The sequence below is a fragment of the Acipenser ruthenus genome, unplaced genomic scaffold, assembly GCF_902713425.1.
Source record: "Acipenser ruthenus unplaced genomic scaffold, fAciRut3.2 maternal haplotype, whole genome shotgun sequence".
NCBI lineage: Eukaryota > Metazoa > Chordata > Actinopteri > Acipenseriformes > Acipenseridae > Acipenser > Acipenser ruthenus.
The window spans coordinates 38,297-55,682 of NW_026708029.1; the positions used below are offsets into that span (position 1 = coordinate 38,297).

Genomic DNA, 17,386 nt, shown 5'->3' on the forward strand with positions numbered 1-17,386 from the left:
GGGGGGCAGTCTTGTACCGGTTTTTTTTTTTTTTTTAAATACTGCACTGCTTTAGAGCAAATACAAATCTAATGCAGAAACAGAAATAAAATAATCTATAAAAAACCCTGCGGACAGCAGACTCTGACCTGCAGTTCATCAAACCGCAGCAGTCTTGTGTTCTTTGTTTCAGTTCTGTAGTTCTGTTCCATTTATTATACAGCTGCCATAAAACAACAGAACCACTGCGATAAAAAAAAAGCTGAACCTATAAATTGCATTATTGATAAGACTGAATTGCTGCGTGCGTGCGTGCGTGCGTGCGTGCGTGCGTGTGAGAAGCTCATTTTAACGCAATTCTGATCAGCCATGTGTTTTGAAATTGTGTTAAAAAAGAATAGAAATTGGAATTGGGAATTTAATTAAAAAAAATACATATGCCAAGATTTTTTCAATTATTATTATTATTAGAAATGATCAAAATGTACAGTAATAAACAATATGCCACAGAATCAAGTTTATTGATGTATTTTTTATTATTTTTTTTTTTTAATAATGAAGAACATGCTGGCGTAATTTCACGCAACAGAGTTTTGATATAGAGACAGTTTCTATACAATTTCAGAGGGTCTTCTTCAAAGGCTAAATAAACACCACGTGTTATATTTGCACCAGCATGGCTTATTCCAGCCCATTGATATTTCTATTACAATTCCAATAACTGTCCATCAAATCTGATAAACCAATGAGAAATCTCAGAGAAACGCACGAGCCTTTTAAGGTAGAAGGAACACGTGCGTCCCACGAATAGAAACGATGCGCGCTTTCTTATTGTTTGCAACGAGGTGCACGAAACAGCGGGGTTTAAAATGAAGTGTCAGACTGGATCCGATCGTCCAAATGGACAGTTTCCTCCTCGTGATTCCTGAGTCGCTCTCAAATGTATTTTTTAAGAAGAAACTATTTGAACAGCAAGCGCTTGATTCCTTGTGTACCTCGAAGGGTTAAAACAGGCTCTGTGCAGCTCTGGGCAAAAGTTTTGCCTCATCTAGAATTTTAGGACTGAGATATTATTTTTAAAAAAGCTATATGAACATAGTTTACCTCTTTTATTTAACATCATGTCATCAAAGAAACTATTAAACGATATAGAAAAAAGTCTACCATTAGGAAGCCATAATACTGGTATGTTATTTCATGTTAGATTTTGAAATGTCACATTTTTCAACTTTTTGTCAGTTTGTATGGGAAAATAACAAAGCGGTGTGGAATTAAATATTATTCATTATTCAGCCGATTTCATTCGACTTTATGAAGTCGACATTGGTTAATTCTACAGGGTTTGCAAAATGTTTGGCCAGTTTGGAAAACGATTCAAAACTTGGAGGTGAGGAATGGGGTCTGAGGACAGCTGACCATCAGACTTCCCCTGATAATGATCATTTTAAACAGATATGAATCGTTTGAACTTTGCACCCGTTACAAATCACAAGCAAGAAGGAAAAAATAAAAACTACTGTTGAAAAATTATATCAATGCGCAAAACTAACATCAAAACGCTCCAAAGGATTCATTATTATTATTATTATTATTATTATTATTATTATTATTATTATATGCGTCTCTTCTTTCTGTTCTTCTGGGATTCAAACTCCAAGCTCGCGTAGGTGACCAGGTTGTCCTCTTCATCTCTCCTCTGCAAGAGATCAACAGGGTTTATTAAATAATATATCATCAATAATATTACAGCACATACCATTAGCGGAACCTCCCAGCCAATAACTTTCAATTGGGATTCCAAATCCTGTCACAGGAGAACAGGACCCCACTGATGCACGGCGCAGCCGGCCGCGGATTGGCTTCATATGAAACCTTTCAGCTGTTTTCTAGATTTCCTGCACGAAAGGGGTTCAGATCCAGGACGGCCCTTCTAAAAGCCCACCGCTCTTATCACAGGACCGCTCTTATCAGAATACGCAGTGATGGGTCTTTTCTGACTTGGTTTAGGTCTTACATGCTCATATATGGTACTGTATTTACCATTCGTGGGCATGTAAACCCTTCTTCCAGCGCGTAAATCACGCGTAAACCAAGTCAGAATAGACCCCTGAATGCACTAGTATCAAAAACCTCAACGCCGTCTCAGATTGTACTGCTCCCCCTGGGGCACTCGACGTCATGCGCTGAAGGGATCGCTTAACTACAGACGCGAAACACTGAATCCCATTGACTTGCATACAATACAATACAATACAATGTACATTTCTATAGGATCAGAAAGCGCTTCACTCACGCACGCGCGCACACACACACAGACGCATGCACGCACGCACAAACACACACAACCAATTAAACCATTTAATGAAAAACGGTTTAATACAAAATGCTATAAAATTGAAATTAAAAAAGTGACAAAAAAGTGGTTTTAATTATACAATTAGAAAGCAACTGAGATAAAAAGCGAGTTTGTAAAAAAAGAACAATGAAAAAAGTCTAATGCATGAACTGAATATGTCAACTTTACCTTTGCATCTCCGCTGCCGGGGGTCCTTTTGTAAATTACACGCGTGGAGTCTTCAGTGGACGCTGGGAATGCAAAGTTGAGACGTCACTGACAGAGTCTCAGAACGAGGCTGAGTGTCTATAGATGAATACCAACAGCGTCTCCCCGGGCCGTGGTAATAAGCGGCAGGGAGAAGCGGCTGGTAACAGCCCCGCGGGTAACCTGCTTCTTAACGTCTTTCTTATAATACAGACACTGTGTAACCTTGCTTAAGAACTGCACAGAAATGAAGCCCGTGCACTCTGCAGCAATACCACCTGCTGGTGTAGAATGAGAGACCCGACCCCTCCCCTTAATCACAGACCACTGGGGTCCTAATATCTATACACTCTAAAAAATGCTGGGTTATTTTTGTAACCCAACCATGGGGTTACGTGTGTTGGGTCACTTTGTTGGGTTGTTTACCGTTCCGAGCAGGGACAGATCTTACCCCAGCGCCTGGGTTATTTCTCTTAACCAATCACAATCAACTCCAGGTAGCTCGAGCTTCCCCAGGGGGCTCGCGAGTGTGAAAAGTTGTTCAAATTTCTCCTGAGGTGATTTGAGAACGGGCAGCCAAGATTGAAAGTCACAGCTACAGGTAACTGTCATTATTATTATTATTATTATTATTATTATTATTATTATTATTATTATTATTATTATTATTATTATTATTATTATATTTTTCTAATGTGGGTTTATTGTGTATCATGTTAAATAGGTAAGGGTATACACAGGTAAACGGCGTGTACCCATTTTTAAATTTGGGCAATATAGCGTTTATCCACTTCTCATAAGTAGGGTTTCTCATTTTCTGTGTTTTCCAGTTCCACCGATTTTTCGCCTCTCCTTTAGAATTCAGTTGATACCCGTTAAGCCATTCGTGTATCTCAATCACATACTGAGAAACGCATCAATAGTAAAATTGATTTAATTATTATTTTTTTCCCTGTGAAACAACTAAATGGGCTTTTAAATCGTAAGTCTGACTTTTTCATTTCAAAGCAAAGCGACTCTTCTTATGTAAATACAGTCACGCACAACGATTGTGAGTCCAGCATCAAATACTTTATTTTTCATTGTAGCTTTGATGTGTCGTTATTAACACGTTGCGATCTCGTTTCTGCTTGTTAATCAAAAATTAAAGCTTAATTTGGTTGTTTCACAGAAAAAAAACACGTAAATCAAATCAATTTTGCTATTAACTCGTTTCTGAGTTGTGATTGAGATACACGAATGGCTCAACAGGTATCGATTGAATTATTAAAGGAGCGCAGAAAAGTCGGTTAAAGTCGAGATATTTGAACGGGGTCTGTGTTGTGTAGCTGCGCGAGACTGACAGCTGAGAGCTCTCAGTCAGAACTGCGGCGCGAGCAGGGGGCGTGGCCACTGGACTGCGTGTTCTCTGTGTGTGTGTGCGTGTGCGTGTGCGTGTGCGTGTGTGCGTGTGTGTGTGTGTATGTGTGTGTGTGTGTGTGTGTGTGCGTGTGCGTGTGTAACAAAACTACATAAATACAAAATACATTTTAACAACGTCACCATTACTATTATTATGTTTTTGTATTAATAACAATATTTATCACCATCGTCATAATAATAATAATAATGATAATAATAATAATAATAATAATAATCACTTTGAAAGTGTTTCTGTCAGTAATGAAATCGTATCTATAGAGATATGCAATGCGGTGCACTGACTCGCTAGCCCGCTGCAGAGCCATCACTGGCTGTAGCGCTATAAACTCGCACCGGCGCACAGGGAGGGAGCGGCCGGGACGGTACCTGGTTTGAAGCGGCGGCGGGTCCACAGCGCGCAGCCGCAGAGAGCCGCGGAGAGAGCGAGGAGGGAGACCCCGGAGAACACGGCGTACTGAACCAGGCACCGCTCTGCAACCAGACCTGAGTTCAATTACAATTACAGCAGAGTTGTTTACTGACATTTTAATTACAACTGAGTACAATTACAATTACGATAAAGTAATTACAATTAGAATGACAGTTACACTAAAAAGTAAACTCTCCACATTAACATGTTTACTCTGCTTATCCGAAATAACCCAAGCAACGATAATAATCACAGGTACAAATACACAAACAGAAAACTCGTATCTGTTTCTCAAGCCTGTTCCAGCCTATTCTTTTTTTAAATAATATAAATGTTACAAAATAAGAGGCTGTGTGGTCCAGTGGTTAGAGAAAGGGGCTTGATACCAGGAGGTTCAAATCCCAGCTCAGCCATTGACTCACTGTGTGTGTGTGCAGACTAAAGGCTGGGAACACATGGAAGTTATTGATCAATTAAGCAAATAACGTGTTCAATTAATGGAACTCTGGTCATTGGGCCAGTTTACATGCTGGGAAAATGTCATGACTTATTTAAGGTGGTACGGTCTGGATTACAATTTTAGTTTTGGTTTATGTTCAGTTTATGTTTGAATATAAATGTAATACATTATACAAAAATCAAATACAACATGAAGTTTCAAAGCAGGAATTGTTAAACAAACCAAAACAATCTAAAATTATAATTCCACCTTAAATAAGTCATGACGGTAGACAGATAAATCATGACATTTCCCCAGCATGTAATCCAGGCCATTGAGGGCTGAAAAGGGTAGTTCATTTTTTGTACCAAATGATCTCTAAATGACTTCATTTAATAAATTACCTGCTTGATTGATCACAATAAAATTCTTCCAGGTGTTAAGAAATTGATGATTAAAGGTTACCTATAAAACCTGCTGGATAGGGGCTCTGCAGGAGCGGGTTTGGGCAGCACTGGTCTAGTCTCTGTAAATCGCTTTGGATAAAAGCGTCTCATAAATGACTCATTAATGATAAAGAGTCGAAAGGGAGAGATTACTGACCCGCCCCGTGAATCCCAGCGTATGAAACATTCCCGCTACGGATAGAAGTGTTCCTGTCCAACTGCGCTTCGCATGCGCACTCAGCCCCGCTTCTCCACGTCTCCACCGGGATTGTCAGGCGGCTCGTAGCGGCGTAGCTCTCTCCGCCTCCCTGTCCCTCTCCGCCCTCCTTCACTTTGATCCCGGAGCTCGGCGTTCCCTCCGCCGTGAAGTTACCGGAGATGAACCATCGGACCCGGACCGAGGGCGAGGAGAGGCCCCGGATTAGACACACTAATGTCAGGGTCGCCTTGGAATCGAGCGCGCTGCCGGAGACAGCCAGGGGGGCCAGGATAGACACTGACCGATTCACAGAGGAATCATCTGAAACTTAATTAAATAATAATAATAATAATAATAATAATAATAATAATAATAATAATAATAATAATAAACTGTATTTAATTACATTTATAGCATTGAATTTATAAGGCAATCAGGGTATTTACATTCAATAATAACTTGCGCTCACTAATTTAATAAAACGTTTGGCAACACTACATGAAGCTTCTCTAATTACTGTGTATTTACATAGAAGTTACTTAGTAAATACAGGTATGAAGCATCATGTTATTATGCATAGTTACAAAGTACTTAATGTGTAAATCTCTGTGCTCGATATAACCCTATCCCTAACCCTAACCCTAACACTAACACTAACCCTATCACTAACACTAACCCTAACCCTAACCCTAACACTAACACTAACCCTATCCCTAACACTAACCCTAACACTAACACTAACCCTATCACTAACACTAACCCTAACACTAACACTAACCCTATCACTAACCCTATCCCTAACACTAACACTAACCCTATCACTAACACTAACCCTAACCCTAACACTAACCCTATCCCTAACACTAACCCTAACCCTAACACTAACCCTATCCCTAACACTAACCCTAACACTAAACCCAACCCTTTTCTGATTCAATTGTGTACTTACATGTATCTTGCAAAAGCTTTGCTTGTTAAGTTCATATTAACATTGTAATGATGTGTAAGTGTGCGTGTATTTACAAAGTATCTGCTATGCAAACACAGAGTAATCAGAGACACTTCATATAAAAGCGTTACCGAACGTTTCTCCAAAAGTATGAATTGATTATCATGCATATTTAAACATTATTATTATTATTATTATTATTATTATTATTATTAGTAGTAGTAGTAGTAGTAGTAGTAGTAGTAGTAGTAGTAGTAGTAGTAGTACTTATAAACTCACCTCCAGACACGATCACAACGGACGCGTTTGAGAATCTCAGAGAGCTGCCATGTCTTCAGCGCAGTAATATCGCCCGCTATCGTTTCTCTGCGTGTCCCGGATTGTTAGCGTGACTCTATTGCTCTCTACGGTGCGGGTGATCCGGCATTGGGAGCCCGGACCTCCGCATTCACCAGGGAACGGCTCGCTCACTCCCCCGCTCGCGTTGTCTCGGAACCAGCGGACCGGATAGGTAGATCCGAAGACACAGGGGACGGTAACGGGCTGTCCGACCCGAGCGAAATAATAAGCGGGATTTGCACTGAGAAAAAGAAAAACTGCAACAAAAATAAAATAAAAATGATAATACATAGAGAGACACAGATAGCATGAGTTTATAATAAAACAGGACTAATGTTGAGGATGCATCTCGTTTAAAAACGTGGATTGCGCCATGCGATTTAAAGAAGAATTCTACCAGCAATTGTAAAGTTTTTAACTTTGAGAAACAGATAACGCACTTTACACGAAGCGTCTCTGATTGCTGTGTATTTGTATACATGCTTAGCCTTACTTACACATAGTTACAGTGTCCTTCATGTGGCAGATTTTACATGGTACATGGTAACTCTGCACCACGCCATTGTAATGATGTGTAAGCGCGCATGTTTGTGACTACAGTCATTAGAGACACTTCATGGAACGTGTTACCGAAAAACAATATTTAGAACCACATCGTTATAGAATGAACAAATACCTTCTAATAAGGGTTTGTCAATGAATCAAAATCTATTATTAATAATAATAATAATAATAATAATAATAATAATAATAATAATAATAATATATCATAAAATATTTAACAGCAAAAGTACACTATCATTGGCAACAGTAAATTGCTGTCTACATAATAATAATAATAATAATAATAATAATAATAATAATAATAATAATAATAATAATGAAAAGAGACTTGCCTTCAGAATAGAATGCTGCCACAGTTAGAATGCGGATCATTCTATTACGCACTAAGCGCTCCATTGAGACAAGGCGCTCGTTTGCAATCCGCCTCACAGGGCTCTGCAGACACGGAATGAAGCGCGGTGCTGTGTGGATCAGACAGGCGTGGCGGTCGAGTCTGGTTCTGAGGGGGAAGGGGACCTTACTGCGCAAGAGAAGAGAGGCTGTCTGTTATTTCCTGTCTCAAAACACTCAAAACAATACTTAGATATATTTATATATAACAAAAGATAAAAAAAAAATGCATGGGTGGTTTTTGCGCCTTATTGATCGATTCGTCCATCTGAAACGACCACGCGTTGGTGCTGATCTTCAGTGGAAAATAATAAACCACAAGCACTGAAACCCGAATTAACGGCCATTGTGCGCGTCGATACCGTTACACACCCCCTCCCCCCACATCGCTCATGTCACTGAGTCCTGGGACCAGGTGCCTTTATATTACAATTACAACAGAATTTAAATAATAAAACAAATATCTGACAAACAACAGAAAAGTAAAGAATGAATATATCTGAAACGGTAAAGCGACTTTACGCACACATTTGGAAAGAGCACCGTAGACCAAATACTATAATAATAATAATAATAATAATAATAATAATAATAATAATAACGTTCACTTCATCATTAATAATCTCAAGACACTCGTGCATTTCATTGTGGAGTCTGGAAGCTAGTCTTGATGTAGATTCGCGGATTGTTTTAGGTTTTACAATGCTTCAGCGTGCATTGCCGTGCGTCGTGGAACAGGCTTATTAAAATCCACATGAAAGTATGTTGCTATTGCAGTCAATAGGGGATTGCAGCTCACTGCGCCGAGTTAACACGCAGAGTTTGCATTTCATTTTCAGTGAAACAGCTCCTTTAAACAAAGCGTTCAGCAGTGAAAGGGGCGCGTTCATTACAGACTGCTCCGGTTCTGTTTTATTTCCAAATGCAATTAACTAACAGGTCGTGTTTAATGGTCGCTTCAGCGCGTCGGTGTTGTCGAATTTGTTTTTCGTTTTATAATAATTACATCCCCTCCTGTTTTGAAGCACACAAATCGGGCACGAGATTCTAAAGGCTCGCTAAGTCGCTGCTGCAACCGGACACCTCGAGTCTTGTGTGGATCTTTACGCGTAAAGCGGCACACATTATATTGAACTGTATGGTTTTAAAGATACCATAAGCGTTTTCAGAACAGCTTGAATATAATATAATATGAACTATATTATATATGAACTATATTAGTATTAACTATTAACCGAATAACTCCCTTAGTAAAATAACAAATGCCTTTATTAGCAAATTCTGCAATGCGCAATTTCTTTCGCTAAAAAAGCCTGTTGTGTCTCGTATTAAAAGACGGATCAAAATCAGCTCGTGTTTTGTTTTTCATATGCTCTAAATATAAACACGTTGTGGTCATTTCATGAATTCATAAAGACGCGCAAACAAACACACATAAGACAAATAAGATACATGCACGCACCCTGCTCTAGTGTTTCCATGTGGGCACGCGTGTATTTTTAACTCGTGGTTCTGTTGCGGTCAGCAGGTGTATTCAGTTATTCTGTCCGCTCATGTGTATCTAGATAGAGGCTGTGGAGCGGTTTAATGCACTCTGCTTTCACAGGGGTATTCAGACTGACTCGTGGTCTCAGCAACAACCCGCAACGAGCTCTCTCAGCGCGAGGTGATTTTCCACTAGTCTGCAATCGACAGAAGGGTATTTCTGCACGAAGGCGGCTCCTTTCTTTCATCAGATATGAATATGGCACGTCAGCATATGCATGCTTCATATCTCGAGCGTGCGTGCATGCAGGGTTAGAATCGGTGCGTTTTTGCATGGGGGAGGGGGGGGGGGGGGAGGAGTTTGCGCGCTGCTTTAAGTTAATAGTTTAAACATTTGTCATCGTTTCAGGACGAGTTCTGCTAGATATGCATCCCATTTTATTGCACGAACGATTTCTCTTTTTTAGAAAAAGAGGTAGTCTTTCAAAATCAGGGCTTCGTGTTCAGAGCAAACACAAAATACAAACCTTCCCAAAAGCGCTGGAGCGAGGGGCGGCCAAAGCGGACCCGTTCACTCCGGGTCTTCGTTCCAAACCCTGTTCAAAATCGTGTAATTATCGAATCGATTAAATAACCGTCCATCCAGATCTCTGGAGTAGTTCATTATACTGCTCTGAATTATAACTACTTCCTGTATCTTGTATTTGATTTTTCTCTTATAGGTCTCCCTATTCACGATTTTTCTAATTGCTCTTGTTTAAAATCATTCTCATCTATCACTACGTGCTCTTAATGGACTTTACTCGTATGAGTAAATATTGTTACTATGAGTTAACTGCTCTTAGTTAAACTCGCTCCTAATTGTAATTATTTGCTGTATTCGTGAATTTGATCTTATTTGCTACTGATTTTATTGTACTTTATAGCTGCTCTTATCTGTAATGTGATATTCTGTAATGTGATATTTTATAATGTGATATTTTATAATGTGATGTTCTGCAATGTGATATTCTGTAATGTGATATTTTATAATGTGATATTTTATAATGTGATATTCTGTAATGTGATATTCTGTAATGTGATATTCTGTAATGTGATATTTTATAATGTGATATTCTGTAATGTGATATTCTGTAATGTGATATTCTGTAATGTGATATTTTATAATGTGATATTCTGTAATGTGATATTCTGTAATGTGATATTCTGTAATGTGATATTTTATAATGTGATATTCTGTAATGTGATATTCTGTAATGTGATATTTTGTAATGTGATATTCTGCAATGTGATATTTTATAATGTGATATTCTGTAATGTGGTATTCTGTAATGTGATATTTTATAATGTGATATTCTGTAATGTGATATTCTGTAATGTGATATTCTGTAATGTGATATTCTGTAATGTGATATTCTGCAATGTGATATTTTATAATGTGATATGCTGTAATGTGATACTTTGTGCTGTGATATTTTGTAACAATTCTAAGTCACCTTGGATTAATGGGAGCGCTATCTTCAAACAACAACATCACCTTTTAATATGGATCACAGCTCATGATTCTCAACAACACACCGAAGAAGACTGCACCTGTTCAAATCATTTTTCACAAACACGTTTATTATTATTATTATTTAAATGTACAATTATTCAAATACAGTGACTATTATTAGTATTACAGCAAAATATGTGTTTTATATGATGTCATAATAATATACAAGATGTTTAGAATAATACAAAGAAAAAAAAGATTTGTGGGCGTGCAGCATGAGAGGCTTGCTTGAATTTGAGTCCAGCTGCTTAAAGTTCATTTCAATACAAATGGGTAATATTTGACATGAAGTGTCTCTCATTAGTAGAGAGTCTCTCTCTCTCTCTCTCTCTCTCTCTCTCTCTCTCTCTCTCTCTCTCTCTCTCTCTCTCTCTCTCTCTCCCTCTCTCTCTCTCCACGGCTGCATTTAAAGATGAGCGAGGTGCTTTGTGGAGCCCGTCACAGATTGAGCGATGCGTACTCCGTCTGAGAAGAAAGAGAAAGGGTTCAGGTGTTAGAGGACAGCGCAGGGTTACAATGCAAGCCTCATATTTAAATACAGTGTAGTTTACATTAAGAACAGTAATACTACTAGGATGCAGCAAGTTAGGACACACAAGTGTGTGCTACATATAGCAGGTATTTTGTTTTTATTTCTTATCTTCTATAAATGTATTGGCTATGATTTGTGAACTGGTTGAGAATCCCTATCCCCATTAATAATATCTCTTTTCTACTTTCACCTGAAGAAGAGACCTTTGAGGTCTTGAAAGCCTGGGATTAATTATTGTTTAGTTAGTCCAATGAAAGGTATCGCCTCTCCTTCTCTTTGTCTATCAATAAATAAATAAAACCCTGAATCAGATTGATTACCGAGTAATCCTGGACTGTTCTGTGTCGGGCAGGGCGCTGTGGACGGCAGGGCGCATCGCTGGACTTGTGATCTATAGATTGTAAAAAAACAAACATGTTATTATAATAAGACTTTATAGCTCAGTAAAAATGCAATTAAATAAATATAACTGGCTTTTTATATATTATTATTATTTAGTCATTTAGCTGACGCTTTTATCCAAAGCGACTTAAGTCTAGGGGGTGAACTATGCATCATCAACAACTGCTGCTGCTGCTGCTGCAGAGTCACTTCCAATAGGAGCGCGTTTGTTTGACGTCTCATCCGAAGGACGGGACACAAGGAGGTGAAGTGACATGCTCAGGGTCACACACACACACACACACACACACACACACACACACACACACAGATAGACACACACACACACACACACACACACACACACACACACACTGACACACACACACACACACACACACACAGGGAGTCAGTGGCTGAGCTGGGATTTGAACTGGGAACTCCTAATCATAGTAATACTTCATAGTTCAGTAAAAATGCAATAAACAGGGTCTAGTGTATATGATATGAATGATATGCGGATATTTCAAATGCAGAAACACCAGCGATCACAAAGAGAATATCCAGCAGTTACCGGTTTTAGTTTTATGAAGTCTTCTGTAAACACACGCCACAGACACCACGACCAGAATTAGCAGGAAAACGGCGGGCAGTCCGTAAAACAACACAGGAACGCAATCTGAAACAAAAACTGCGCCACAGATATTAACAATACACATTATAATGTGTTATTATTATTATTATTATTATTATTATTATTATTATTATTATTATTATTATTATTATTATGTTTTTAAGTGTGTGTTCTTAAACAGAATATGCAAAAGCAGCTTTTTTACATTGTAAATATTTTACGCTCAAATTTCAAATAATGACCCTTCAGCTGCGTAATTCACCTTGCCTTCGGTGTGACGCGGAGACTTTTTCTGTGACGTTGTTGATGTTGTAAACCTCGCACTTTATAGCGCCGCTGTTCCATTGATCCGCGCTGATTGTGACGTAGCTGCGCACGCTATAGGACCCGTCGGGTTCGATCTCTCCCTCCTCCGCGCTGCCCGGCGCGGCTGCCTCGGTGCCGATAGTCCAGTTGACTCGATGCCGCCCCGGAGACGTGTCTCTCACCAAACACAGCACCGGAACCGGCTCGGTCCAGTCCGAATCGCCTTCAAACAGACCCGGAGTGTATAACTCCACACTCGGGACAGTCAGCGGGTCTTTGAGTAAACACATACATTGTAAGTTTAGTAACCATGAAAAACAAAGTGAAGAAGCTGACGTCAGTGATCAAATGTTATCGTTACTCTTCACACCGCTCACTGTCTGCTGTTCACTGTCATTGTAAACCCAAAGCGTGTTCTTATTATCCTCCGAGTATAATTTAAAAAGATGCGTCATCATCATCATCATCATCATCATCATCATCATCACATATTGTTTGATTTCATTTGTCAGTGTTTGTCTTTGAATGTAAAGCAGGGTAATTAGGGCCCGAGTGAAAGACCGTCAAAGACCATCGATTAATTGCGGTTTTTTTTTTTTTGTCATTTTTTTTTAACATATTAGGCGTTTTGGATTGCAAAGGGTTAAACGTTTTATAACGAGGGATTACGAATATGAAAAGTCAAATTATGGAACTTCGGATGATTCTATTGCCAACACTTTGAACGCATCTTATAGAACCCTTCCCTTCCTTTGTCCAATATTTAAGAATGTTTCTTTATAGAAACTACAAAAAACAGGGTTCCAATTGCAAAAGGATTACTGCACGGTACCCTTATACAAATAAGAACATAAGAACATAAGAACATAAGAAAGTTTACAAACGAGAGGAGGCCATTCGGCCCCTCTTGCTCGTTTGGTTGTTAGTAGCTTATTGATCCCAGAATCTCATCAAGCAGCTTCTTGAAGGATCCCAGGGTGTCAGCTTCAACAACATTACTGGGGAGTTGGTTCCAGACCCTCACAATTGCCTCCTATTTTCTGTTCTGGATGCCCCTTTATCTAATCTCCATTTGTGACCCCGGTCCTTGTTTCTGTTTTCAGGTCAAAAAAGTCCCCTGGGTCGACATTGTCTATACCTTTTTGGATTTTGAATGTTTGAATCAGATCGCCGTGTAGTCTTCTTTGTTCAAGACTGAATAGATTCAATTCTTTTAGCCTGTCTGCATACGACATGCCTTTTAAACCTGGGATAATTCTGGTTGCTCTTCTTTGCACTCTTTCTAGATCAGCAATATCCTTTTTGTAACGAGGTGACCAGAACTGAACACAATATTCTAGGTGAGGTCTTACTAATGCATTGTAAAGTTTTAACATTACTTCCCTTGATTTAAATTCAACACTTCTCACAATATATCCGAGCATCTCGTTGGGTTAGGTTACCAGGATACATTTGCGCGGCAATTTTGCAGCGGTCCCCCCATGCTTTTCCCACGGGTACGCTCTGCATTTACCACAGTTTACCCTGCTTTGCCAGATTGTTTTATTAATACGCTTTACCATACTTCACTGTGCTTCACAATGCTTGCCTGGGCTTTATTACAATTTGCTGGGCTTTTACTATGAGAATCTTTTAGTTTAGCATGTTTTGTAACATGCCTTACCAGACCTCTCTGTGTTTTGCAATGCTTCACTATGCCTTACCACACCTCTCTGTGCTTTACAATGCTTCCCTATGCTTTACCAGACCTCTCTGTGCTTTACAATGCTTCCCTATGCTTTACCAGACCTCTCTGTGCTTTACAATGCTTCCCTATGCTTTACCAGACCTCTCTGTGCTTTACAATGCTTCCCTATGCTTTACCATACCTATCTGTGCTTTACAATGCTTCCCTATGCTTTACCAGACCTCTCTGTGCTTTACAATGCTTCCCTATGCTTTACCAGACCTCTCTGTGCTTTACAATGCTTCCCTATGCTTTACCACACCTCTCTGTGCTTTACAATGCTTCCCTATGCTTTACCAGACCTCTCTGTGCTTTACAATGCTTCCCTATGCTTTACCATACCTCTCTGTGCTTTACAATGCTTCCCTATGTTAAGCGCTGCTATGTTTTAACGATGGTACTTTTGTAAGGGAATAATGACATGCATTTTCAGACACGCTATTGCTTAATCAGCATAAAAACATCTATTCCAATGGTCTATATTTTCAGACACAATGCCTATCTAAAGCTGAGGGAACACGGAGCCGCTCTGAGGCTTGTAACTTGGTTTCAGGAGACGTTTCAGGTCACTGTGCGGCACAGGGAGACTTGGGGTTTGATACAGCAAACCTCAAACCAGGTCTCCCGGTCTCCTGGAACCAGGTTTCAAGCCACATGGTCCTGAAAAAGTGGCTTCGTGTTCCCTCCGCTTCACATCAACAACTTACGCCCTTGCCCAGCCAGCGAAACCCCATTCGCCTTACTTCAACAAACAGAACCAAAATACATTTTAAAACAGCTCGATACGGATTCCTCCTTCCAGAACCGAGTTACTGTGACGGTACTTACCTGATACAACGAGTTTGGAGCTGGACCCGGGTATGAACAGGAGAGCTGCTGCTCTCGCTATACAGAAATACACGGCCGAGTCGGTTCTGTGGAGGTCCGCAATGGTTAAATTATACTGTCCGTTCTTGTTGTCGATCCCTCCGGAATACCGGCCCTCTTTTAAGTAGCCCGTGCTCAGGGATGTGACGATCTGGATTCGCCCGTCCGGCTCCTGCCGGTACCAGGTAACCCAAGCAGTTACATATTGGTTTGTTTTACTTGGATCTACTCCGCATTTCAGCGTGATATTCCCGCCCGGTTCCGCGGTGAGTAACGGCGGGACGGAGTCGGTTACTGGTTCCGCCAGCCCATCTGAAAAACAATACGAAAAATAAATTAAAAAAAGAAATTCTCCTATACTTTACGCACAAGAAAATGATGACAATACTGATTAAATTAGATTTATTATTATTATTATTATTATTATTATTATTATTATTATTATTATTATTATTATTATTATTATTATTCAGTTTGCTATACAGGCACGTCGTTTTTATTTGAAAAAAAAGTCAAATTCAAATTAAATTCAAATAAGTACATATAAACAATAAATGTATTTAATTACTATATAGATAAACTATTTAATTAAAACAGAGTTGGGACTGAAATGGGAAAAATGTCGACCAAGTACTGCATCAGTCACCAGGCGTTAAATATTTATACACTATATCAAATTCTGTAAGAGAAAATCCATTTCTCAACTTTCATTTCGTATTTACTTAAATCTATAGTTTGCTGCAAAAGACGAGCTGTTTGAAATCCCTATTATAAAATGAAATGATATCTATAGATATCTATCTAAATATATCAAATCAATGTCAGAATAATCGCATACTTACAGAGAGCGACCAAAACCAAAAGGCAGCCGATAGAACAGAATGCCATCGCTCCTGGAGTCCGAAGCGCAGTGTGATTGAATACGCGCCGTGCAGCCAGCAGTAAACAGCGCCACTGTGCTTTCAACACTGAAGCGAGATCTGCTGCGCTTACATACGGGGCGGGTCTCTCAGCTCGCTCGGTGATGTTTAACCAACTGTGTGGGCGTCGGCATTGCTCAGAGAGGATCGCAAAGCAACGGGCAGGGCATTGCTCAGAGCGGATCACAAAGCAACGGGCACGACATTGCTCAGAGAGGATCACAAAGCAATGGGACCGGCATGATCCTAAATACGAGTCTATAAAAGTGTGCAACTTTGCAGAAGTGTTTGGGAAGCCGGTATGCAGAATACATCTGCTGCTCAGAAGAGCTCTCTTTCCTATACTGCTAGAGCGCTCTGCAGTGTGGAGAGGGGAGTTCTCTTTCCTATACTGCTAGAGCGCTCTGCAGTGTTGAGAGTGGAGTTCTCTTTCCTATACTGCTAGAGCGCTCTGCAGTGTTGAGAGTGGAGTTCTCTTTCCTATACTGCTAGAGCGCTCTGCAGTGTTGAGAGTGGAGTCCTCTTTCCTATACTGCTAGAGCGCTCTGCAGTGTTGAGAGTGGAGTTCTCTTTCCTATACTGCTAGAGCGCTCTGCAGTGTTGAGAGTGGAGTTCTCTTTCCTATACTGCTAGAGCGCTCTGCAGTGTTGAGAGTGGAGTTCTCTTTCCTATACTGCTAGAGTGCTCTGCAGTGTTGAGAGTGGAGTTCTCTTTCCTATACTGCTAGAGCGCTCTGCAGTGTGGAGAGTGGAGTTCTCTTTCCTATACTGCTAGAGCGCTCTGCAGTGTTGAGAGTGGAGTTCTCTTTCCTATACTGCTAGAGCGCTCTGCAGTGTTGAGAGTGGAGTTCTCTTTCCTATACTGCTAGAGCGCTCTGCAGTGTTGAGAGTGGAGTTCTCTTTCCTATACTGCTAGAGCGCTCTGCAGTGTCGAGAGGGGAGTTCTCTTTCCTATACTGCTAGAGTGCTCTGCAGTGTTGAGAGTGGAGTTCTCTTTCCTATACTGCTAGAGCGCTCTGCAGTGTGGAGAGTGGAGTTCTCTTTCCTATACTGCTAGAGCGCTCTGCAGTGTTGAGAGTGGAGTTCTCTTTCCTATACTGCTAGAGTGCTCTGCAGTGTTGAGAGTGGAGTTCTCTTTCCTATACTGCTAGAGCGCTCTGCAGTGTGGAGAGTGGAGTTCTCTTTCCTATACTGCTAGAGCGCTCTGCAGTGTTGAGAGTGGAGTTCTCTTTCCTATACTGCTAGAGCGCTCTGCAGTGTTGAGAGTGGAGTTCTCTTTCCTATACTGCTAGAGTGCTCTGCA

The 17,386-nt window shown here is 40.1% G+C and overlaps 2 protein-coding genes across 2 annotated transcripts; both read right to left on the minus strand.

Moving 5' to 3' along the window:
* Window positions 1-546: 546 nt before the first annotated feature.
* On the minus strand, window positions 547-6,812 carry LOC117395556 (uncharacterized). The gene is made up of 5 exons (XM_059019639.1): window positions 6,794-6,812; window positions 5,395-5,763; window positions 4,310-4,426; window positions 2,504-2,565; window positions 547-1,675 (listed from the first exon to the last, which is right to left on the minus strand). The coding sequence occupies exons 1-5, from the start codon at window positions 6,810-6,812 to the stop codon at window positions 1,592-1,594; spliced, it is 651 nt and encodes a 216-aa protein (XP_058875622.1). The 3' UTR covers window positions 547-1,591.
* A 3,973-nt stretch (window positions 6,813-10,785) lies between these two features.
* Window positions 10,786-16,279, minus strand: LOC117965155 (uncharacterized). The gene is made up of 6 exons (XM_059019642.1): window positions 16,007-16,279; window positions 15,126-15,476; window positions 12,528-12,845; window positions 12,206-12,310; window positions 11,571-11,641; window positions 10,786-11,183 (listed from the first exon to the last, which is right to left on the minus strand). Exons 1-6 carry the CDS (start codon window positions 16,050-16,052, stop codon window positions 11,157-11,159), a joined length of 918 nt encoding a protein of 305 aa, XP_058875625.1. The 5' UTR covers window positions 16,053-16,279; the 3' UTR covers window positions 10,786-11,156.
* Window positions 16,280-17,386: the final 1,107 nt, after the last annotated feature.